Below are 26304 nucleotides of genomic sequence, written 5' to 3' on the forward strand. Positions count from 1 at the left end.
ATCGGTGAAAGTGCCCCCCCCCCACCCCCTGAAAATTGGTGAAGAACACTGCTCTAGGCTGCGTGTCTCCTTTGCAACTGTGACGCCACAGCCTTAACGAGAGGAAGGTAGACACAGGCATCGCATTAGTGCAGCAAAGGTGAGCAAAATAAAAAAAAAATAGCTTATTGGATAAATGTGTGTTTTAATATGTGATCCACCAAAGGAGTTTGAAAGTCCTTTTCGGGACTCGGTAAGGAATCTGTTTCCCACCCCTCGTTGAAGCGGTGGCAACGCTGGGCTCCCGGGATTGCCGGTCCGTTACAGTTTTCATGCATAACCGCATATGGGCCGACGGAGCCGATATAAACACAGTGACCAAACAATAACAATGATAATTCATCTCCTCCGTAGTAATTTTGTTTCTTTTCCCGGTCATGCTGTACGGCTCTTCCATGCGTTTTCGGGTTGCGCCGCGTGCTGTACGGCACGACGTCCGACGTCTCGCTCGAAAACGCCGGACGTCGTGAGCAGTCTCCAGCACGTGGAGCATGGGCAACTCAAAAACGCGTCCGTGGGAAAATAATTAAACTCGCGAAAGCTCCGAGAATCAAGCCAATTCCGTCGTGAAGATTTATTTTAATTGCGCGTGCCATTGTCTGGGAACGCGCAAACGCCATTGCAGGAGCAGAACCCGTCAAGCTCTCTCTCTCTCGTCTCTCCAAGTCACCTTTTCATTTGCACTTAAAAAGCAATCGCTATTCAAAAAGGATTGGCTTGATCCTGCGGTGTGCAGTGCGGGCTTGGGGTGAGACCTGCGGATGAGGCAAGGTGGATTTTGGCTGCTCTTGCTACTGCGGGACCTGGAGTCCAACTGTGCCACTGCTCTTGAATGCGAGTGCTGATTTTTTTTTCTCCTTTGTTTTCCTCCCTGGCTCTCCATGGCCTGATGCAGGTATATGAAGTAAGTGCATAAGCCATGCCAAACCCGGCACATGCCGTGCCAGACAGCCTTGGCATTACTCCGCCCTGATTTAGCCAAATGTGCCAGCGCTAGTTTCTTCCAAACTGCATGCTAACAGCATCGGCACGTGCGTGTGTGTGCCAAAAGTGATCATCGCTGTGTTTTCATTGAGAAGTAGGAGAAAGAAGCTCGGCTTATGCGAATCAAGATTTATTTGTGCCTATTATTATGTGCTGATTAATGTACAATTTGCTCAATTTGAATTATTTCCCTTTAAGGGCCACTGTTGGCGTGGCGTGTCGTGTGATGAAGATGTTTCTTTTTACAGTGGCTTCTTGATTATAATTGCCGACGATTGGGAGGAATAAACAATACCAGTTCAAATAAAGAAGCGAATTGGAAACCCATAACATGTATGCTTTAAGGCCTCCTCTCAAAATGACTGGCTCATTGGGTTAACAGCGGGTCAAATGCTTTAATTCCATAGTGTTTCCATCACTATGTTTTTGTTGTATTGTGTGTGTATCGATTAATTTACAATAGCCCCTTAAGCGCCAACAGCTTTGCCAAAGGTTCAGAGTGTTCATATCACCTTTGTGCGATTGGGTATGGTTTACAGTACGAAAGCAAAATAATATAATTTACACTGATCTTAAAGGCAACCACGGTCCACGGGTTATCTGCCAATTATTAAAATTAGTGGTTTCCTTTGTATGACTGAAGTCATTAAGTAAATTAGGCACTGTGTATGAATGCATTACACGTGTTAAAGCAAAGTTCTTTCATATATATGTAAGTCGTATATAAAACAACTATATGAAAAGCTTTTATGGATAACTTCAAACGAGCGCAAAAATACCCAGCTCTCTTTGGCCACCGACTACAGAAGTTGTTTGAAAAAAAACACAAATAAACAGGACCCCAAAGAAACCTCACGGCAAATCTCTGCTACCGTTTACGTTGCCCTCCATGCGAATCAGCGTTTGTTTTTGTTTATTTGGCGTCGCAGTTGAAGATCTCGTTCCGCCAAGCGTTTTCCAAGAAGAAGGGGGGCAAAGGCCCCGGCGAGGGAGAGCCAGGAAAGAGTCCCGAGGCCTCCGCTCAGCCAGCCGCCACGTCCGAAGCGGACACTACAACGCCCGGCCAGCCTGGGACCAAGCCCTCCGAAGGCCCTGCAGGGTACGGCTTCACAGACAACAAAAACTTATTTTTATTAATTGTATTTGACCGGTTAAGGCCCACTGATTTATGTAGCTCTTTTTCATCAGTGACTTGGCCACAAATGATAGCGCGGCGAATTGGCTTATCACGTGGAAATTTATAGCAGCCAAATACTCTAAACGTGTATTTCTAAATGTGGAGGGAAAAACCAGAGAACCTGGATTTAGGGTTGGGATAGAACCCACGACCTACTGGTGCACAATGCTTAATTTTGCACTGAATATTTGTCAGGTTGCTGGTTAGATGGCGGTCCATCCTTTTTGGTTGGCGGTCGACACATCATTCGTAGCCAAAGCCATCACAGCCGAATTGAGAGGTATACTGGATGCGGTATGCCGGGTGCAGAACTATGTTTTGGGTTGTTGGATTGCTCATTCTGACAAATACAGCTGAGATGATACTCTGCTCTGCTCCTGGTATAACTGGGACCAGTTGTTGAAACAACATTGGCAGACCTATTTACTAAATGTTTACAATTGTGTCATGATACCAACCACCATCCTCCTGTTTATAGAAGGGTGACAAAACGGACTTGACGAGTTACAGACTCATTATGCTCTTATCATGCTTGGCTTCCGATTGAGATAAGTATCAGGATGCTTGGATGGGCAATCACCATGAATATCAGTTGCTGTAGGCTATAGACCAGTGTTCTTCGCTAATTTTCAGAGGGAGACCACTTTCACCAGTCAGACATCCGTGTGAGGGCCGCCACACATTTGAAACCATTGGGTTTTGCAGCACGATGTGGGTGTCTTCACATTTGTGTATTGTTGGGGGCCGCACGTCAGGGGCCGCACTAGAGGCCACCAGGGGCCGCCAGTGGCCTGCGGGCCTTGCAATGAAGAACGTTGCTCTAGTCTGTGGGGGTACATTATGAGCAGCAGAGGGCAGTGCCCTGCCATGAACAGTTCTGAATGGATGTAAGAACGCGCACTTCGTTGTTGTTGTTGTTGCTGCTGCTGCTATGTGCCACGCTGTGGTCTCCGACTGCAGGCCGCCACCGCCCGAGGTGGACACGATCATGCAGCTGCGCAGCGAGCTGCGGCACAAGGAGATGAAGCTGACTGACATACGTCTGGAGGCGCTCAACTCGGCGCACCAGCTCAACACGCTGCAGGATGCCATGAACTCCATGCAGGTCTGCACACGCGCACGCACGCACGCGCACAAGGCACACGAACGCGCGCGTCAGCGTACGCACTCGGGCAACGCGTGCACACGCAAACGTTGGTGTGAAACCCATTCTTCGTGTAGCCGCATACTCTGTGTTCGAAATAGTGTCCGTATAAATAATTGCGATTAGAAAAAATAATCGCGAGAAATTAATTAGAACGAAGCAAAGTGCACAAAGAAGCATGTACCTGTCTACATGTTTTGCATAATAACAATGTTAAAAAAGCAGCATGTTGAAACAGCAGAAGCCCCATTCTTTGTTGACTGTTCATGAAAGTTGCTGGGCTGGAGCAGGGATATTTTGCATGTCGGCTGATGGACGAGGCTGGTGGTGGAATGGCAGCCAAAGGAGCGAATGCACCCGAGAGGATCACCACTTTGGATATGGAACAATGAGTTGGGTTCCCGTGCAGGAGTGAGATGGATTGTGGCATCGGGTGACAGCGAGGCATGATAAGGGCATGGGGGGACGGGCCTTCATCGCCGCTCTTACCTGCCCCTTCTGAACATCTGTGAACAATAACTTCATAGCTCATCGGATTCCTCCAGTATGCATGCATATTCTGATGATGGCGATGATGGTGATGCTGATTTGGCGCAGATTTTCTCCCGTATCACGTCCTCAACGCGGTCGAACGTGCGTTGCTGCCCCCCTCCCCCCGCCCCGATTTCCATTTTCGGCAGTCGATGATCGAGTCGCTCAAGGTGGAGAATGATCAGCTCAAGTCCGACACGCCCGTGGTGGGAGCGGCGACCGCCCCTGGGGGGACCACCGAGCCTACGTCGCCGCGCCCCCTCCGCTCCCGCCTGCAGCATAGCCGGAGCCTCCCGAGCACCTCCAACCTCGGCACGTGACGCGGGGGTGGGGGGGGGGGCACGGTGGGAGGGGGACGGTGGGAGGGGGACGGTGGGAGGGGGACGGTGGGAGGGGGTCGGTGGGAGGGGGACGGTGGGAGGGGGACACAGATAAACCGAGCTCGTTGATTGAGTTGATCCGCATGCACAACAGTGGCTGGATGTCTATGGCGATCCTTTTTGCCGGTATCGAGATGATACCCGGGACCCTTTCCAGCAATAATACGGATGATGTTCAAACACCAAATAGACGCACATGTGTGGTTTACGCAGACTTGGGGCCTAGCAATAGGTGTGTATTTGGTATTTTAACATCGCAACACCTGTATTATTGCTATAACCTCCATTATTCTGGAACTCCCTTCGCCCAGCCATCCAGGCCCATGACTCCCCCCCTGCCTCTGTTCCAAGTCACAGGGCTCAAAAGTTTTCTCTTCTTCTCTCCGCCTCTGACTGATTGCCTCTCTCCATGAAAGAAGTCTGCCCACTATTTCTGCAGAGCACCTTGAGATGCGGGTTTGCACTTCGATGCTGTGGAATCCCATTGTCTTGTGTCGAATCAAAATGTATTAGCAAATAACCCATCCGGTAATAGGTTCTGCATATTCTTAGATTCATATGATCCATTGTCATTTTTATGACTAAAGTAAACCCGCTCTGGTCTTCGCGCGTGATAGGTTCACAGTGATGACATCACCTTAACTCTGTTTAAGACCGAAACAGAAATACTTCTTCACATTTCTGGCTAATCATCCGATGAAGCTGGTTGTAATCACCAGCGAAACGTTGTACTCAAAATGTAAATGTCGTGTATTTACTCTCCAACACACCAATTAGTAAGGTTTGTCATCTAAACAAAGCGTGCAAATTAGTTACAACTTCAGCACACCGGCGTGTTGGAGAGTAAACCCACGATGTTTACAATTTGAGTACTGTGACGTTTCGATAGTGATTACAACAACAATCAGCTTCACCGTGCATTCATACAGACGACACGTTTATATTCGCGTGATATTACCCAAAGAAAAGGAAAAACTAAAAAAAATTTCATCACGAATAGATTCCAAAGAACACAGGATGAGATGTTACTATCCTTTGTGCAAGCACTTCCAAGAGTTCATGAACAGTGAGCCTGGTGAAATTTGGGGAGCGCATCGTCGCAGGAAAAGCCACCGTGTTGAACGTACTCATTCACGTTTCTCATCGCCGCCTCCTTCGTCGTTGTTGTCGTCGCCCCTGCAGAATCTCTGCTCAAGGACAGCGTGGACAAGGCACAGTGCAAGCAGGTCCGGCTTGTCGTCAGTTCGGCCGAGAGCTGGAGGCAGAGCAAGGTGCGAGGTCGTTCCACGACAGGCTTTTTTGAGAAAATACATCCCAATGAATTGTCCTCGACGCTGCGCGAGTGCCGACTCGGGTATTTGGTGATCACAGAATGCGATAAAATAAGCCTGGAATGCACCGGATTCTTAGCGGATCTCGGGGATGTATTCCAGGATCGAGCTTGGATAATCCTGCTGCGGTTGTCCACCATGGAAGCGGAGTCGTGCTGTGCTGTGTTGTGTGTAACAAAGAAAGCAGTGCAGCAAATACACGTGTTTGTACTGTGCTTCTGTGTTGCCACATCTATGCTCCCCACCTGACCGGGATGGTGTATGATCACATAGGCCTGGGAAAGCCTTCTTACAATAGTGAATTTATAATGAGCTGTACATGTAAATGTACTCAAGAGATGTGTTTAGTTTATTTAAAAGAGAAGTCTGGCTCTATTGGGTCTTTGTGGTTGAAGTTCTTGTCCTGTTCTATTTATTGATGTTGTGTTTTGTAGCATCGGGGTGATTATTAATAAGATGTGCCCTTCGACTCATCTGGTTTCTGTTCTCTCAGACCTCCAAGGTGACTCAGTTTGCCCTGGGACGTGTGGACATTGGAGAAAACACCACGTGGGAGGAGCTGGACGGAATAATCCGACACGTATTCAAGGTCAGGCAAACTCTCACACACGACGTTGATCATGCCCAATCTCATTTTAGCTCTCGAAAGCTAAGCAAAAATAAGCCTGCGCAGTACTTAAACTATTAAACTATTTAAGCTATAAACTATTTTTTATTTTAGCAGGTAAGGCCCACTGCAGCTATAAAGCTCTTTTTCAGAAATTACCTAGCAAGGACCAGTGGCTTATTATCACGTGAAAATTTACAGCAGCCAAACTACTCATGATGTTTAAAAAATGTGGAGAGAAAAACCGGAGGATCCGGGGAAAAAAATCCACACGACCACGGGGAGAGCCAGGAACACGCAAACTCAAAATATACAGGCGTCAGGGTCGGGATCAAACCCACGACCTCGTGCATACCAGGCAAGGTCATTAACATCTCGCCACCGTGGCGCTCATTGGAAGGCCACCGTGGCGTATTTAGAAGGCCTTCCAGCAGGACTTGGTAGGCGTTTGTCGAACTCGGTGGCTGCGGGGTGTGGCCAAGACGTGGCAGTGTTTTCGTCACTAATTCCGACGGCGGGAACGGACGCCGGTGCAGGAGTACATCATCCGCGTGGATCCCGTGTCCAGCCTGGGCCTGAGCTCGGAGAGCATCGTGGGCTACAACGTGGGGGCCGTGCGGCGCACGAGGAACTCCCCCGAGCCCGTGCCGCTGCCCTGGGACAGCCTCCCCGAAGACGGCGAGCCCTGCATCGCCATCTCGCTCAAAGGTGGGCAGGTCGTCGGCAAAAGAGACGGTGATTGAGCTCCGGCCTGCCTAGATTCGAACATCACGATTACTACGATTACTATTTTATTTTACCTAGGTGGGGCCCACTGAGATACATAACTCTTTTTTAACGAAGCGACCTGGCTATCACAAATAATGATAGCTCAACAAAGTTGCTTATCACGTGGAAATTTATAGCAGCCAAATACTCTAAACGCATGTTGATTCTAAATGTGGAGGGAGGACCTGGAGAAAAATCTACCCGACCACGGGGAGAGAGAGAGAGAGACACGCAAACTCCAGATATGCAGGCGTCAGGGTCGAGATCGAACCCACGACCTCATGTATACCAATGCGAGGTAGTCAACATCTCGCCACCGTGGATCTAGGCGGTGTCAGCTCAGCACTCTGGGTACCGCCACGGTTAATATTATTCATTTCATGAATTATATATCTTTACTCGGATCATCCCTTGAGACAGAATATCTCATTTGCAAGGGTGTCGAGCGACGCAACTAGAGCAAACACCACGATGTAAACAACATATTCTGGATTTCAATAGGGTTATTTGCGATTCAAGTCAAATTTGAAAATGTTTGGACTATGTATCTATGTTAAGCTTCTTTCGCACCGTACTTAGCCAAGCGTGCTAATCGGAGTTGCCACTGTGACACCACCACACATGGCCTACTCTGTTGCAAATAACATCACAGCAAATTATCGGTATGAACCAGGGCGGCTGTTGCGCTCGAAACGTGAATCTGCGCAACGAGCGGCAAACGCGAGACTGCTCGGCCAATGGCACTGCTCACGATTCTGACGCTCCCTCCACCACCACCGCTACCGCCGCCACAGGCCTGGGGGAGAGTAGCCTGGACAGCCTGGCCTTCGAGGGCCTCACGCCAAAGCCGGTGCTGCAGCGCTGCTCGGGGCTGCTGCTGGATCACCGCCACCTGGTGCTGTGCGGCCCTCCCGGCAGCGGCAAGTCCTGCCTGGCGGCGCAGCTGGGCCAGTGGCTGGTGCGGCGCGCAGGGCTGCGGGTCACCGACGACACGGTCGCCACGTTCTCCGTCAACCAGTCCACGGCGGACGTGAGCGTCTCACACTCACACCGGAGCTACGTTTTGGACCCCCGTAGACTAGGCAAATGATCCATAGGCCAGCAACGGACCCAAAGACCAATGTTGAACCCATAGACTTGTAGGTTAACGTTTGACCTCGTAGACTATGCTTAAGCAGACAGGCTAAGATTTGGCCCATTGGATAACGTGGGGCCTATGGACACACATCTGAATAACAATGGACTCATGTACTTATACGGGACCCGCATGCTTACGTTAGATCCACAGACTTGTATAGGACTCGTCGTGTAACATTTAATAGCAGACTGACGTAGCGTTCTCATGACGTGCTAATGCTGCGCGCATAGTACACACAGCCTTGTTGTAGACAATGCAGGGCACTTCAGGAAGGACTGATCCTCCAGTCACATTCGTGCCTTTATGCAGTCTGTAAATATAGACATCAACTCTCGCGTGTATCGTTACTCTTACGATTTAAAGCTTTCGTGACTGCAGCGATTCATCTTCTTGGTTCTTTCGGTAAAGTCACGTAGAAGGGAAATAATAAAATAATAAAAATAAAACATAATAAAATGCAATTCTCACGACGTTTCGGCCACAACGCAAGCAGCCGTCCTCAGGTGAAAAACAGGTCTGTCGGAAACACAGCAGCTACTCTCCCCCAGGCCTGAAAGACAGCGTCAGATGCTGTCTTTCCGACAGACCTGTTCTTCACCTGAGGACGGCTGCTTGCGTTGTGGCCGAAACGTCGTGAGAATTGCATTTTATTATGTTTTATTTTTATTATTTTATTATTTCCCTTCTACGTGACTTTACCGAAAGAACCGAGAAGATTATTACTCTTGTTAGCACAGGGCCGTCGTCCCATGCCGCCGAACTAACCCCCCCCCCCACCGCACGTCTCCCTCCCTCCCCTCCTCCTGTTCCTCTTCTTCTTCTAACCTCACTCGCTCACGCGACAGGAGATCCGCCAGTACCTAGTGGACCTGGCGGAGCTGTGCAGCGGCGGGCTGGAGATCGGCGACGTGCCGCGCGTCATCATCCTCGACGGGTTGCAGGAGGCCGGCCAGCCCGGCGATTTGCTCACGCCCGCCATCAACTGCCAGCACCACGTGTTGTGAGTCTCAATAATGTTACTCTGATATAGTTTTTTATATTTAAAAAAAATTTTTAACCCAACGCGAGCCCGATGCAAGACGCCGATCGCTGAACGAAAGTAGGAATATTTCGATTTAAAGCTTTCGTGACTGCAGGGATTCATCTTCTTGGTTCTTTCGGTAAAGTCACGTAGAAGGGAAGTAATAAAATAATAAAAATAAAACATAATAAAACAATTTTCACGACGTTTCGGCCACAACGCAGACCTGGTTTTCACCTGAGGACGGCTGCTTGCGTTGTGGCCGAAACATCGTGAGAATTGTTTTATTATGTTTTATTTTTATTATTTTATTACTTCCCTTCAACGTGACTTTACCGAAAGAACCAAGAAGATGGAGCCTGATGTCAGCACACATTGCCTTACTCCCTTTAGAATAAATTCACAGGATCTTGTACATCCACTGTGAAGCAGACGGCACATTTTTTTGGTTAATACACCCACGGCGTTAATCAGGGTGCCCGCTGGGCATGAACCACAAACCTCTGCAACCAGCGGCAAATTCCCTTCCGCTTAGTCACGACGCCGTCCTTAAACACGAGAAAGTGCCACGTGATTGTGTGAGCCTAGCCCTTATTCATAACCTTAGCCCGAAAGTCAAGCTCTGACCTTAACCCTATCCCAAATCCTGGCCATATCTCTGGTAACTTTTGACGTGAAAAGTTTCAAGCATCATTGAGACAATTGCTCTAGCTTTAGCTGTGGTCCTAACTATGAAGACCTAACCACATAAATACTCATACTATTATATGATGAAGGCCACAACCTTATCAGTAACCAGAACAATATTCCAATTATTACATTAGCCCTGATACTAGTTACAACCCTAGCCATCAAACCTTGTCCTTGGCAAGAATGATGAGGCTATGACAATTAGTCTGTGCTCACGTCCTCGGTTTCAACTCTCCCTCAGGCTGAAACTATATACAGCAATACTCTAATCGTGGCAATAACCGTTTTTGTTCATTAGTTTAATGGATCGAGCCAATTAAGCATCCAGTATCTGGGATGGTCTGTTTTGTTGGCTCAGTTTTGCAAAATACATCGGTCTGATTGAATCAGTTCAAAGCTGCAAGGAGCAGTTAAACAAACATCTTGTTATACAACAATTTAAGAAAGAAGGCTGCAAAGTTGAGCCGAGAATAAATAAAGGAAAATTATTATTGGAGAGACACAATTGGACCATGCCTGGGAGGGCGATCATTGTGGAGATGGAGCAGTTAGCTTAGCTCATGGACAGCAGCCAGATGGATTGTGGCATCGCAAGACCGTAATAGATGGTGATGGCCAAGAGTGGCATTTATCCAGCAGTGAATAGACCGTAGCTAATGATGACGATGTTAATTAATTGTGCCCCATAGCGTCTTTCTCAATGCAGTCTAAAATAATTGATTCTTGTATAATGCAATTATACCATATGATATAAATTGGATTTGCGTAAGAGCTAACCTGGAGCTGCACACATTTTTTACATTATATCCCTGTGTACCCGGGAAAGCCTCGACGAATCTCCGTAACATATCATGCCTGTGTATGCAATGCAATACAAATTGGATTCATATAGCTTTTAAATATAGCAGGGGCACCACGGTGGTGAGATGTTAACTAACTCGCCTGGTATACAGGAGGTCGTGGGTTTGATCCCGACCCCTGATCCCTGATGCCTGTATATTTCGAGGTTGCGTGTCTCTCTCACCATGGATTTTTCTCCACGTTCTCCAGTTTTCCCTCCACATTTAGGAATGCAAGCGTTTAGAGTATTTGTCTGCTATAAATTTCCACATGATAAGCCACTTTCTTCAGCTATTATTTGTGGCCAGGTCGCTTTTTAAAAGATCTTTACAGCTCAGTGGGCCTTACCTGGTAGAATAAAAAAATAGTTTCCCACCTCAAGACACCGCATGTAATAATCCATCGATTCAATTATTTAAACCCAGTGGCAACGCTCACAATGCGGGGGGGGGGGGCACCACATTTTTGCGTGTGCTAAAATAAAAATTGCGCGTGTGTGTGTTCGAAAATTACGTGCTAATGATTTGCTCATGTTTAGGTATCGGTTAATGAAGTGAAGACAATTTTTGCACAATTTGCACGGTTGGCTATGCACGGAGTGCGGCAGAAGTTCTACGTACGTACGTAGAATCAAGTACAAAATAGAAAAAACAACTTGAGAAGCCACGCAAACAAGACGGTAAACAGCAGCTAGGATTTGAAATTGGGATGGGACATCTGCGCTGTTATGCTCAGACAGTAACAGGATCTCCCTCCACTACCTGAGTGGCTGGTAATGACAATGCATGAGTGCAGTTCTACAAAGGCACGGTTTTGTGTTTCCTCGTAATATTTTCTGACGTTGGAAAAAAAAAATTACTTGCTGCAATGCTCAACCGGTTTCGACTGGCGTTATCTTTTGTCTGCTCTTGAGTGGTTGTAAGGGTTTTAGCGTAATCAATTTGTGTTTTTTTTTTACCGCACCAGTCCCTACTTGATTGGAATCTTCGAGCAAGTTACATCGGCAACCCCCGACGTGAAATTGCATCCCAACGTCAGGTGTGGCCTCACTCCATCATCACCGTGACCGCTACCATCACTCCCATCATCAGCATTGTCACCACCACGACCACCACTTTCGCTGTCCACATCACTACCATTTCTGTCGTAACGCGGTCACTTATACAAATGGTTCTCAACCGGAGGGTATGGAGGACCCCCTGCGGATATGTGGGCAATGTCCCAGGGGGTACGTGAGATGATTTATAAATGGACCTTAGACTTACATTATTAAATTATTGATGTTCATTATTCATACATTTATCAGAACTATGTTGGGTTAGGGGTACTCAACCTCAACAAGGGGTACACAGTAGCCGAAGAAGATTGAAAACCACTGACCTATACTATCATCATCACTACCATCACTGCTGTCACCATCGCCACCATCTTATGTACTACATGTGCAGGCATGCATGTGGGGAGCAGTGGTGTAATGGTTACCTCTGTGCACTATGAACCCATCCACCCGAGGTCAATTCCCCATCCATGGCTAACAACGGTGGCAATTATCTCAACTGATCCTGGGCCTCTCCTATGTTAACTCAGCCTTAAGCGAGCACCAGGTTTGGTGTGCAAACACCAGCACTGGGATACAGCGGGGGACATGATACTGAGCACACCCCACTCTCTCTTGTGCCTTGCCGGCCTTCGTAGGTGATCGCGAACAGCACTTGTTTCAACAGCTTGTTCCATTCCTCTCTTAAAACTCACCTCTTTTCCATAGCCCATTCCCTTCCTCTTCCTACCCCTCGCCCCTCCACTCCTTCCCGTCTCTCCCGTATAGCTCTTTCATCACCCCCACGCGCCCTCTGTTACGATCACTCATTCCTCGGCCCTTTGCACGCCCTTGCCGTCCAAATCGCTCTATTTTTGTTACCGCTTTTAAACTTCGCGAGGTACCTCGAGCTGAGGAGCTCTCCAAATATGAAGTTTAAAGACAAAGGCTACACGAGGGGTGGAACGTGCATCCGTGCGCCTTCGAGAACGCGTGCGCCGTGTCCGTGCACCGCCAGGTTTGTGCTGCACGGCAGCCAGGTCGAGCCCGTCAAGGGCTTCCTGGGACGCTTCCTGCGACGGCGCCTCGTCGAGGCCGAGGTGGATACGGCCACACGCAACTCGAACCTCGTCAAGGTGATCGAGTGGATCCCCAAGCTGTGGCGCCACCTCAACCGCTTCCTGGAGAGCCACGGCCCCGGAGGGGTGTCTGTCGGTGAGTGCCGTCGCCGTCGTCGTCGTCGCCAGCAGCACCTACGATTAGCTGGCTACGTACGCCCAGAGGTTCCCTGAGGGCAGGAGCTGGAGCACTGGGGTAGAACTGCTATTATTCTTTTCCCTTCAATTGTTCCTTCTGCGACGTCCTCATTCACCAAACTGTGCCCTCGTAGAATGTGTCAAATTTATTCGGTCTATTTTATTCCGATGACTTCCATTACCATTCTTCTTTCGCCGATGCCATTCTAAATGTCTTCACTGCTCTTCTTGTCTGTCCAGCTCACTCTCCGCACCCTCCTCCATAATTGCATCTCGAACGATTCCAACCGTAGTACTTTGTCCTTTGTCACTGTGTACATTTATACTCCATACAAACCTACACTCCACACCGTAAGCATCTTCTTCTTTACTCTTTCATTCATCATTTTTGTCAAAAATTGTTTCCTCTTACCGAATTCCTCTTATCCACATTTTTTAAAGCAAATATTTTTTGCCGCAAGGTTGTTAAAGCCCGACGTCACAATTAATTATCGTCTCTGGTTTCGTAATCCCCTTTGCAGACTCGCGGCGTTGGGGGATCAATGGTAACATCAGTCGATGTGCGAGAGTCTGAATCGGCGGTGGCTGCGTGTGCACGCTTGCAGGCCCCCACCTCTTCCTGTCATGCCCAATGGACGTGTCCGAGTCGCGGGTGTGGTTCGTCGATCTTTGGAACCGCTCGCTGCTTCCCTTCCTGTGCGAGGCCGTGAGGACTGGGCTGCAGGTATGAAACTACTTAAACTATTTTTTTTATTTTACCAGGTAAGACACACTGAAACTATATAGCTCTGTTTCGATTTAAAGCTTTCGTGACTGCAGGGATTCATCTTCTTGGTTCTTTCGGTAAAGTCACATGACTTTACCGAAAGAACCAAGAAGATATATAGCTCTGTTTGAGAATGATAGCTCAACGAAGTGGCTCATCACGTGGGAATATATAGTAGCCAAACAATCAAAATGCACGTTGCTTCTAAATGTGAAGGGAACAAAAAAATATATGCACTTGTCTTTGCAGATGTACGGCAAGCGGGGCGCGTGGGAGGACCCCACGCAGTGGGTGCTCGACATGTACCCGTGGGCGGCCGGCCCCGGGCGCCACGAGGCGCCGCTCCTCGCTCGGCTGCGTCCCGAGGACGCGGGCTACGACGTCCCGCAGTGCGACAACCACGCAAGCCTCCCCAAGCCCACGCCGCCCAGCGGGCCCACCGCAGACCCTCTTGTGAGTGAGGACGCTCGCTCGCGCGTTCGACGGTCGTGCGCGTGGGCGCGGTGCTAGCTTGTGTGCTCGTTCACACCACGACGATAGGGCACATGTACGGCTCGGTTGATTGCAATGCGGTGTGCGCACTTGTACAATCGGTCACGATTCAACGCTTGCACGTGTGCGCACTCCCTCCTCATAAGCAACATGTAAGTGTAATTGGATAATATTTTGAGCAGCAGAGGGCAGCGTGATAAAATCCTTGTTTTCCTGTGCTTTTATGTCCCTCATCTATGCTGCTCAGTCACGAAAGCTTCAAATCAAGATTATGCTGCCCATCTTCACTAATCCGCGTTGACCAGCGTAGTGAAGCAAATAACCTCTATGACCTGCACGACAGAGGGGGAAGGCACTCCCCCATTGATAATGATCATTTATTGCCCAGTGGGTTTTACCCGTTGCAAAATAAACCGAACGACTCATCCAGCAGTGTATAGACAAAAGACCACACGTGTACATTTAGAAACGTTTCACGAATTGTAAATAATTTCACCTCACGTGAACAATTCATCGCGAGTGCGCGAATCGATCTCAGCCGATGAATCCCATCAGCAGCAGCACCAGCAGCAGCAGCACCAGCAGTAGCACCAGCAGTAGCACCAGCAGCAGCACCAGCAGTAGCACCAGCAGCAGCGCCAGCAGCACCAGCAGCACCAGCAGCAGCAGCACCAGCACCAGCAGTAGCACCAGCAGTAGCACCAGCAGCAGCACCAGCAGTAGCACCAGCAGCAGCGCCAGCAGCACCAGCAGCACCAGCAGCAGCAGCACCAGCACCAGCAGTAGCACCAGCAGTAGCACCAGCAGTAGCACCAGCAGCAGCGCCAGCAGCACCAGCAGCACCAGCAGCACCAGCAGCGCCAGCAGCACCAGCAGCACCAGCAGCAGCAGCACCAGCAGTAGCACCAGCAGCAGCACCAGCAGTAGCACCAGCAGCAGCGCCAGCAGCACCAGCAGCAGCAGCAGCACCAGCAGTAGCAGCACTAGCACCAGCAGTAGCAGCAGCAGCAGCACCAGCAGCAGTAGCACCAGCAGCAGCACCAGCAGCAGCAGTAGCAGCAGCAGTAGCAGCACCAGCAGCAGCAGCACCAGCAGCAGCACCAGCAGCAGCAGTAGCAGCACCAGCAGCACCAGCAGCACCAGCAGCAGCAGTAGCAGCAGCAACAGCAGCACCAGCAGCACCAGCAGCAGCACCAGCAGCAGCAGTAGCAGCACCAGTAGCAGCAGCAGCATCAGCAGCAGCAGCAGCACCACGTCGCTAACAGCAGCGCCGTCGCCGACCATCGGCAGCGTGCGGCAAAGAAGTGCGTTCATGTTCTCTCCCTCCTCCCTCCTTTCCTTGCAGATGAATATGCTGCTGAAGCTGAAGGAGGCTGCCGACAGCTCCCAGAGCTAGGCGCGTGCGTGGGCGCGCACGTGGGTACGTGCGTGCGTGTGTGCGACGGGCGATGCCAGCCGCTCCGTGGTTGACCCGGAGATCCGCAAGGTGACCGCCCGGCCTCGTTGCCGAGTGGCCCGGTGACCTTGATGCCGTCGCAACAAACAAAAAAGTGCAAAATCGGCGACCGCAAACGGCCAAAATTGTTCGCTTCTGTTGCACAGAGAGGCGGGGGGGAAATGTTGGCACCTCAGTTCTCTCTGTAATTGCATCGTTTTGAGATACCTTTAAAAAAGATATATATCGAGGGCAAAAAAAAAAAAATCTCACAGAAAATGCACACACACACGTGTTCATTTGGCTTGTGTCAACGGAACGATCTCGTGCGGCCACACACGAAGGAAGGTTTGGCCACTGTGCCTGATGCAGTTTAATTACGCGGTGTTAATGCCAGATGCCCCACAAAGAGCGAGTAACGCTCTGAAGTCTGTCACTTTGTGAAGAGGTGGTGCTACAACAAAGTGACTTGTCGGGTGGAAGGTAGTGATCTGTAACTCTTGTTGTCAGCAACTTTAAGAGTGTTTGAAAGGGTAACGACAAAAGTTGCTACTTAAAAAGCCCAAAACTGTTCCTCTTGAAAGTAAAACAAATACAAAACATTGTTGTTATTGTACATAAGACAAAGTTTGGAGATGATTTACTGCACTTTAGACTAAAAAGGTTTAAAAATAGTAATAATAAAAAAGAATTACCTTATATTAATTTATTACCATATTAGGAACACAAGATATATATACTGTGCGAGGAAAGTAACAGAAATTTGATTTAAAGTTGTGCACCGGCGATGGTGTTTGTTCCAACTCGGCAAATTCACAAGATTGGTGCTTAAACTAATAATATGCCTTCGCTTGAGGTTACCAAGCTTGGGGTAACGAAGCTTAAGGTGACTAAGCTTGAGGTGACTAAGCACATGCACACACCAGAAAGGGTCCCGGGCACTCTTCGTGTTTCACGTCTTAAGTTTGTGACGACGTCAGCGGACTATTAAATAACCACACGTAAGGAAGAGTGGGCAGTAGTCGAGTTAGTATTGCTACCAGGCCAAACAAACACACCTTTCCAGTGCATTTATCAATATGATTGTATGACTCTTTATTTATTTACTAAATGATTTTTTTTTATATTACGACGTTATTTTTTATATTTTATAAGGGGTGTGTTTCTGTCCGTTTGTGTGTGTGTGTGCGCGCGTGTACATTGTGCATTATACAGTATTGCTTAGTTTCAGGTAAGGCAGGTGCTTTTGAATACAGATTGTGCCACACCAAGCCATAGTCATTATACAGGTGCTATGAAATGTGCGGTGTGGGTTTTTTTTAGAGATTATATAATACAAGTACTCTTTGTAACTCATTCACCGGTCTAACACCATTACGTGCAAATCAATTTTCAAGTGGGCACACATGCACAATTGCGCACATACACAAACAAGCACACACACACGAGACAAAGAATGCTGGGCCAAGTACTGTTAGCGAACACTCATTAAAGCCAGCATGGCACAGGTGACAATGCTTGGGCCAGCATCATGCCTGACCATCTTTATCTTCCCAGAACTGATGTTGACTGCACCGTGTTCGGTTTGGGGGTTTCCAGACCGAGGTAACATGATGTCCAGATATCGAAACCAAGTTTCGAGGTTCATACATAATATTGGAGCGCACTGATTATTATGCCACAATTTTCCCAGCACAAAAAAAAAACCCTTGGTCAATTTGACGATTGGGCCACGTGCTTTTAGTAAGTTGCTTTTGAGGCGAGCACGGCACGCACTGGTAGTGGTGTTGCCAGTGTCGTGATGGACCCTCTTTGTCTCTCTATTACTGATGTTTACACGATGCAACTGGTACTCATTCAAGGCTGAATTATACCTATGGGAAGCCCATGACATGTTCAAATACCACTTTGCCACTGATATCATCCGTGGTTGGGAATCGTTAACAGGTCACGAGGTGTGTAGCGCAGTGCCACAACAACTGTGCCAACGCTCCCTGCGACGCACACGTGTACATATACACACGCACAAAGGACGTACGTGGAAACGCAAACGTAAACTGGCTTTAGCACTCCTAATGTCTGTTACTTTCACCCGATGTTCACATTCTTACCATTGGACATGCGGTTTGTTTGGCCTGTACACACGGTAGCCGAGTTCTTAAACAATCTTTTTTTTTGTTATTGAACAAAGGCAACGAGTAGCATTTTTACTTCGCATTCAAATGGCACTGCAAAGATGTTTTTGTACAATTTTCTTAATTTCCATTGAGTGCGTTTCACTCACTGTACCTGTGTCCGAAGGCTAATTTAAAACCTTTCCAGTGCTAAAGAAAAAAAACCGTAAACTTAAAAAAAAACTATAAAAATGAAATAAATCAATAACTCTTGCATTTTAGGCAAGACTTTAGTATTTTGTACTGTGGTATGTTCGTTATGGGCCTGTTTTATTCCTCATGCTAGTAATGTCCCAGTAGTTTATGCTATTTATTGCTTCGTCACAATGCAATGCTCTGAATTCACCTGGCATTGCATTCAATAAACCCTTAACAACACATAATACTCCTGGAACCGTGTCTTGACGGACAGGCGTGACACTGTCATATTAATAATGACGGTGATGATGATGATGTCGAATTTTTGAATAGCGCCTTTCATTTAACTCAGTCTTGGCAGCTGTAAAAAAAAATATATGCACAGCGCTTCTTGCAGGAGACAAATGCAGCGCAATGGCCGACTGATATTCAATCAATACAAATAAATACGACTTAAAATCTGACACGCAATCTCTACCGATGGATTTAAGTGATGACTTGAAACTTTTTTTTCGTTAAACCAGTGACTGCATCATCGACATTAATTTTAATCGGATGTTTCAATTGGATATCTTTCTTTCCAGAGTCTATTGGTGGATATACTTCAACATCGTTGCCTACTTTTATAATCTGTATCTCGGCAGTTTTAATGAAACAGCTTTAGCGAAATATTTTGTTATTGCAACAATGCCACGCGGCCTCTGGTCGGGACCGCGCTCAGCAAAACACCACCGAGGGTAATGATTGTTTATGATTTGTTCGTTCTTAACGCTCACTCGTCCAGACATGTTTCCTTGTCATGTTTACACTGATGAAGGCACTCTCTTAAAAGCATGTCCGAGTGCTCTGTGACGGAACACCACAAGTGGGGGGTTAATGGGGGGTGGGTTAGTGGGGGGTTAGTGATGGGGGGGGGGGCCCAGGGCTTCATTTCTCACTGAATATTGTCCGGCCCGATGGTCGACTGGGAGGTGGAACATGACTTCGCTGTAGCCACACTGAAGGTGTGTTATTGACCGTGGCGTGTCGAGGTGGAGGTGTGTGAGAATATTTTCTGGAGCTCAGCCACCTTGAACATCTCTCCAGCTGAAATTAAGCCCTGGTTTTTTGGGCTTTTGGAAGTCAGTATAACGGCCGACTCGATACTTTCAACAACAAAAATAACAGAAAAATCGTCGCTATCGGATGGGGAAAGAAATAACAACAGCCAAGTCCAACCTTAACGTTCATTGATTCCTTGCTGTAGAGCTGTTATGAGCTAGCGGAGGCTTGGCAGAGACCTTGTGTGTGTGTTGTGGGTCGCACGGCACGTGTCCGTAACATGCTTCACGGCTCCCTAAGAAGGTGAACTCTTGTCGGCTCGTTATCACTACTAGCATATTCATTCATTCTGTACTTACTGTTACGTATCGCGCAGCATTACGCTATGGTTCATTATTGTACTCGTGCAGTGCGAGTAGGTAAACCCTAACTGGTCCTGAAATAATAAAAAAATGTAAAAAAAAGTTGACAGCTTGGGGCGTGTCATTTGTGATCATCACAACACGGTCTGCGGTGCGGTTGTTTGTGTGTCCTTCGTGCCCTATGTGTCGATTTCAAGTAAATATAGCCGGTGTAGGCTCACCTGCAATGAATCACGTGTATAACTGTGCACTCTGCAACGTATACGAATCGAAGAAACTTTTTTTTGTATTACGTGTCACATCTGTAATAACTCCGGGATCGCCAGATGCGTTTTTTTGTATTCTAAGTGAAGGTTAACGGTGATGAGCGATTGGACCCCGACCCCCACGTCTACAGCTGTATATTACATTAGCTCCAATAATATATAACTGTAAAATTTATATCACTGGAATGTCAATAGACTTACAGGAACTCGGCAATGTCAATTGACTGTTGATTGAGTTATTGGCGGTAATGAAGATATGCACAATTCAGACTTTGATATTTAAAGTTGATTTCAAGGTATAAAATACTTAAAATAATTGGGTCTGGAATATCAACGCTGGCGCTCAATCCCATGGACAGGGGGAATTGAGGTGCGTGTTGTGATGTGGGAGGGTGTTTCTGATCGCTGTTTGCAAATACGTAACTACCCTTTCAGAAGAGCGCGTTGAAATAAAGTTCCGACGTTTCACACCCCCCACCCCCCACGGCGCTCAGCTGTTGTGGAGTTGGCCCACTTCTCCAGAGGACAGAACGCAACGCAGACTTCCTACTCACCGACCTGCCAACTCACACGGTTTACCCCGTGTTCTTGTACAGGGAAATTGGCTGTTCGGGCCCATACGGCATACAGCCGTTTCAATCCTGACAAAAACATGTTTTTATCTATTTGTTTGCGTTTCTCCCTTGTGATGGGACTTTGTAGGATGAACGTTGAGATTTATAAGGGCACGGGGGGACCAATAAGGTGTAAATTAGTCTGTAATAAGGTAGATACTGATAAGGCGTTGAGAGGTATGTACTCATCTCCTCCGAACTTTTTTTCTGTTGTCTATTTCGCTAAACTGTCCCGTCCCCCCCCTCGCAAGGATCCACGATCGGAGGAGAGGGACAGGGTGGACCGGCTCCACGAAGAAAAAGCAACACCAATATGCAACGTTAAGACGTTTATTATTTGCAACATTCAATATTGTTTTTCTGTGGGGTGATGCACAACGATAGTACTCTTTTTGGAAGCTTTAAAGTAAAATTTACGTTTGACTCAAGTGCTGCTGAATTCATGAGACTTGGATTACAGTGGTTAGAAATTATTTTCACTGTTGGAAAGTGGAACTTTTTAAACAATCCATGACAACACTGAACGACATCAACTTGGAAAGCAGTCAAGAGGCCTTCGCGAAAGTAATTAGCCATTGTGTAAGAGTACAGCAAATGTGTTATCAATATTTGTCAGTGAGGGAACATTAAAAGAAAATGCTTCGGAAAATAGTAATAGCTATAACAACGGTAACACACTCCTTCAAACGGCCAAGCACATAACTATATATTTCTACCACTGAAACACTACCAAAGGCACTGATGGTGGTGGAAATGTGCTTCGTGTGCTCCTGCCATAATACCACTGCCAACATTGCCCCTTAAATGTAAGATGTGTCATTTGGAAAGCTTCTATTATTCACCCGCATAGCATGCACTTGGGGTGCGTCTTATAATCGGGTTGGTGCGCCAGATTTGTTTAACTTTATTGGCATCGGGCATAGGTTTTGGGTGTTTCTTTCCAGAGCATAACGATTCACACACACACACCCTCCCACACAATGCAAATAATTGTTACAATTCTGCGTTGCTAGTTCATTCAACAAAATCGTTTCTTAATTGGTGCTGGTTGTCTCGTTGATATTACTTTATATAGCCTCACAAACATTTATCGGCACATCATTTGCTTACCGTTACATACATTAGGGTTAGCCTTTGTAAGCCTGCAAAATAATTTGACCTGGTTAAAAAGTGCGGAGTCTGTATTCAAACCAATGGCTAAATGAAAGCACATACAAAAACACGGCATAGCCACATAAAGCTCACATGAAGAGATCATGATTTAAATCTGACTCTATCGTAAACACCAAAAACTCAATGCCAGTCGATCACATCTCTCGAGTTTAGACAATTTAGCAGCACCCCCCACCCCATGAACTCTCCGTTAAGCCTCTTCTTAAACCCGGTCACTGCCCGCAGCTGGCACGGTTTCGTTGGTCAGATCGACTGCAAGCGGTGGCTCCTTGATCTGGCTCGGGTGGCTGCAGTAGTCGGGTCTCAAGCTGCGCTCGGTGCAGTCGGTGGTGTCGGTCTGGCACTGGCTGCACTGGCAGCTGAGCGCCACCGGATAGTAGAGGGTCGGGTCAACTCCGGGGTCACAGCCGTGCAGGGTCACGGTCTCGTAGCCCACGTCCGTGTACGTGCACACCTCCTGGGCAATCTTCTTCATATTGTGCCCGATCAGTTGCTGTGGAAAGAAGCGATCGGGGCAAGCTTTTTGAGAGGTGAACGTTTGAATCGATCAACATGTGCAGCAGGTCAATAATATACTAACGGTGCGGTGCATCATTCAAAAATGCGAAGACAAGTAGTGGACTTGGGCAGGACACGTCGCGCCTATAACTGATCATAACCCATGGTCAAATAATAATAACGGAGTGGTAGGCAAGTACAGGAATACGTAATTAAGTAAACCGATTTCCGTATACAAACATTATCTTCATTGTTGCGTTAAACAGTGTCCTATAATTTCGTTTTAAAGCTTTCGTGACTGCAGGGATTCATCTTCTTGGTTCTTCGGTAAAGACACGTAGAAGGGAAGTAATAAAATAAAATAAAACATAATAAAATAATTCTCACGACGTTTCGGCCACAACGCAAGCAGCCGTCTTCAGGTGGAGAACAGGTCTGTTTATAGTCGCTTGGAGCGTGCCATTCAGACTCTGTCTACTTGACAGACCGGTTCCCCACCTGAAGACGGCTGCTTGCGTTGTGGCCGAAACGTCGTGAGAATTATTTTATTATGTTTTTTTTTATTATTTTATTACTTCCCTTCTACGTGACTTTACCGAAAGAACCAAGAAGAAGTGTCCTATAATGTATATGGAATGCTCTTACCAATAAAATCTGGCAATCCAACAGAATGTGTTTAACAAGCCTGATTGCTGAAGAAACCGGTGAATAATTTGACTTCCTAAACAAATGCTGTTAGGTTATTTTGGTCTTGAGAGACAATAGACTGGCAGATGAAAAATAATTGAACGTATTGGCGGTACACCGATGCAGCATAACACACCGGTTCAGTCTTCAATTGACTGTGTTGCCAAATTAAACGCGATTTGAACATGTATTCAGCCTACTGAGACTTGTTTAAAAAAAAGGTCAATATTGACAGTTGATCTTCTTGGTTCTTTCGGTAAAGTCACGTAGAAGGGAAGTAATAAAATAATAAAATAAAACATAATAAAACAATTCTCACGACGTTTCGGCCACAACGCATGCAGCCGTCCTCAGGTGAAAACCAGGTCCGTCGAGGCGACAGACCTGGTTTTCACCTTGCGTTGTGGCCGAAACGTCGTGAGAATTGTTGTATTGTTTTATTTTTATTATTTTATTGCCTTCTACGTGACTTTACCGAAAGAACCAAGAAGATGAATCCCTGCAGTCACGAAAGCTTTAAATCGAAATTGACAGTTGATTTGGGTCCATAGAATCGAGGAACCGTGCGGCCAAGTCTAAGGCACGAGGAGTCAAATCTGCCTTTGGAACACTGAGCAGCCAATCGTCACCAGGCTCTACGGCAACAGACTGTGAAGCTTCGTGTTCAGACGCTCGCAGCGTTCGTCTTGCGACTGCTTGGACGTCACGAGAACTGATTTTGACAGCACCACTCCGCAAGATTAACAATGATTGCGAAATGTTTGCTTTGTTTTGTTATACCGCGCACCGATGTACCGCCAATACGTTCTATTCGTATTTATATCTGGAGCTGAGTGAGCTCTGCTTATACAAACTGATTAGATTGGTGATTGTATTTAACGTTGGGATTATGAAGCACTATGCACGGTCATATAAGACAGTGAAAGCTCATGTAAGATGTGCTTAAAAAAAAGAAGGAATTGGAAATTAATGAAAATTATGGAAATATTTATTACGAAATGAAAAATTACTTAAAATTTGTGCATCCCGTGTATGCATGGTGAGCTTCTTTCGCACCGTATGTAGTCAACCGTGCTATTCGGAGGTGCAGGGAAGGACAACAAACTAACATGCCAGTTAACGATAAGTCATCCATTAATGTACCGCTCCTCAAAACATCTTCCCTTGCTAACTCTCCTGCCAACTGCTGCCCTATTTCCCTTCTCCCCTATTTCTCTTTCTCTACCCACAATTCCAATCTGGTTTTTTTATTATGATAAAAATATTTTAATATTTTAATTATAAAAAATATATGTTATTATTTTATTATATCCCTTCTACGTGACTTTACTCATTCAACCGCAAAGGCTCTTCTTTCGGTTCAGAATCACCTTGCTAACTCTGCTCATGCTGGTCTCTCTCTCTCTTCTATTCTTATACTCCTAGATCTGTCCTCAGCTTTTTGACACGGTTGACAATCCGACTCTTTTCTCTCTCGGTATCTCCGGCACACCACTTTCCTGGCTACAGTCCTAGCTCTCTCTGCGCACCTCTGCGATCTCATTCAATCATTGCCACTTCCCCCCCCCCAAGCCCCCTTCACTGTTGGCGTTCCCCAAGGATCTATTCTTGATCCCCTACTTTTCTTTCTATATTTCACCACTTGCATTTCTCATTTCTTCGCTGCACTTCCCCCATCATTTCTTCGCAGATGACATCCACATTTTCTTCTCCTATCCTCCCTTTGCTCCCCTGCCTTCGCCGACCGCATCTCACCTTGCCTGGTTTATATACAGACCTTGGACATGATGCCACTTTATGTCCATCAACACCTTCCAAAACTCAAATTATATTTTCCCCTGACTCCATGTCCCACCATTGCTTTCCCTCCCTTTTCTACTTCCTCGGCCCGCAACCGTGGCGTTATCTTTGACTCTCCCCTTTGTACATAACTCCATATACAAAGGCGTCGTTAAGTATTCAGTAATTCAAACCAACCTCACTGCTTGCTTCAACAACCGGCATATTCTCCGGATTGTAAGGCGCACCATTCACACCATTTCGGCTGCATCTTATGATCCGCTAGCGCTATGCGTACGTGTATGTGCTAACAGAAGTGTACCGATTTTGATTTAAAGCTTTCGTGACTGCAGGGATTCATATTCTTGGCTCTTTCGGTAAAGTCACGTAGAAGGGAAATAATAAAATAAAGTAAATATATTTTTTATAAAAAATATTTTTATTATAATAAAAAAAAATTCAAATTTTATTACAGGGCTGCATCTTTTATTATTTTCTTATTTCCCTTCTACGTGACTTTACCGAAAGAACCAAGAATATAGAAGTGTACAGCTCTACTCATACCGGGGAGCGCGAACGTTTAAGCACGCTTCTTACTTTCCGCAGCAGCTTATAATCCGGAAAATACGACAAAAAATGCATCGGTAAGTCCACCAGAGGACACGATCTGTGCCGTAATTGAACGCGTAACTTTAGCCATTCAACTTCCTCGAGCTGAAGAAGAGAGAATCCACGGGGGGCCCTTACCCAGGTGTAGCAGTAGCCACTGCAGACGGTGGTGTTGATGTAAAGACACTCGGCGCAGCCGCTCTTCTCCAACGCTATGGTGGTGTTGTGCAGCTTGCACAACGAGTTGGAGGAAACTACCTCGAGCCACAGAGCCAGTTGGAACAGCTGAAGGGGACCCATCCTGAAACGACATGCCGGTTTTCAAAGTGATGGCAGAGGTTTGTTTTTTGTGTGCGGATCGCGATGATTTTTGTGCGAGAGAAAGACAATGATGATTGCGCAAGACGTGGGTGGTGTGGTCAGAACCGTGCCCCGGCCGCCTTTGTCTCTCCACAGTGCCGATGTTTACACACCGCACTAGAATACTCATTTAATGCTGAGTCGATCTAGGAAGGAGCCTCAGCATCGGTGTAGAGAATACACACACACACAATGATCTGTGTGCAGTTGGAGTGATATCTCCGTTTATTTCAGCGCAGGTAAAGGTGTAGCCCTGCAATTGCTTGCTTACGGTACTGCTGGGAAGATGCACTTCTATTAGACGTAGCTTTATAACCGAGGATATTAGGACTATTCCACGCTGGCCAGATGCCTTGAAATAGCCGATAGTACCAATGACCAAAATAATTGCTCAAATGAAATATTCTGTCTTCAGTCATTCAAAAAGTCTAGAAATGTTATGGAGAAAAACATGTTAGGTACGTAATGCATGCTGTTATGTAACATATATCTCAGAGTAATGTGTGTGGATGTATGTATGTATGAATACTCACTTATCGAGTACGCTTGGAAACATGCTTACGGCGGCACTGTTACGTTACCTTTTGTTTTGGAGTGGGTGCAGAGTTGCTGTTGATCTGTGAATGAATGAATGAATGGGCTGAGTGCAAAGAGACTGAACGCAGGGCGAACGTGGGTCTTATATACATGGAGCCGCCGATCATGGTTGGGTTTAGGCTGCTATTATAAATATGTGTGTTAATCACATCTTGGCACATTATCAGCTTCTGGCACGGCAAGGCTGTAATAAAAAAAACATATACTGAAATGGAAAATAAAAGGTGATCTTTTATGTGATTAAATATCGCCGAGCACAGAGTTTTCTTTCAGCCTGTGGTGCCAAAACTGAAGTGACGTGTTTAGAACAACAGAAAGCGACTCGGGGAAAGTAATGACTGATTATAATCTTACAACAACTAATTCACCTA

General features: G+C 46.8%; 2 protein-coding genes across 2 annotated transcripts in view; one reads left to right on the top strand and one right to left on the bottom strand.

Moving 5' to 3' along the window:
• LOC133351465 (neuron navigator 2-like) overlaps window positions 1–18381 on the top strand; it is a 67887-nt gene extending 49506 nt beyond the window's left edge. Inside the window, 13 exon segments of the mRNA XM_061566697.1 lie at window positions 1953–2122; window positions 3161–3305; window positions 4025–4187; window positions 5438–5526; window positions 6080–6175; window positions 6730–6901; window positions 7756–7991; window positions 8945–9099; window positions 11617–11688; window positions 12705–12901; window positions 13548–13666; window positions 13958–14161; window positions 15546–18381. Coding sequence (XP_061422681.1) covers window positions 1953–2122; window positions 3161–3305; window positions 4025–4187; window positions 5438–5526; window positions 6080–6175; window positions 6730–6901; window positions 7756–7991; window positions 8945–9099; window positions 11617–11688; window positions 12705–12901; window positions 13548–13666; window positions 13958–14161; window positions 15546–15596 — 1869 coding nt within the window. The 3' untranslated portion in view covers window positions 15597–18381.
• Window positions 18382–20614: 2233 nt separating this feature from the next.
• LOC133351466 (follitropin subunit beta-like) lies at window positions 20615–26040 on the bottom strand. Its single transcript, XM_061566699.1, is given in 4 exon segments — window positions 20615–21896; window positions 25115–25277; window positions 25918–25970; window positions 25972–26040. Coding segments are annotated over 4 exon segments (576 nt in total). The 3' UTR covers window positions 20615–21605.
• Window positions 26041–26304: the final 264 nt, after the last annotated feature.

This window comes from Lethenteron reissneri, chromosome 37 (genome assembly GCF_015708825.2).
Source record: "Lethenteron reissneri isolate LAM-NWPU_2019-01 chromosome 37, ASM1570882v1, whole genome shotgun sequence".
Lineage (NCBI taxonomy): Eukaryota > Metazoa > Chordata > Hyperoartia > Petromyzontiformes > Petromyzontidae > Lethenteron > Lethenteron reissneri.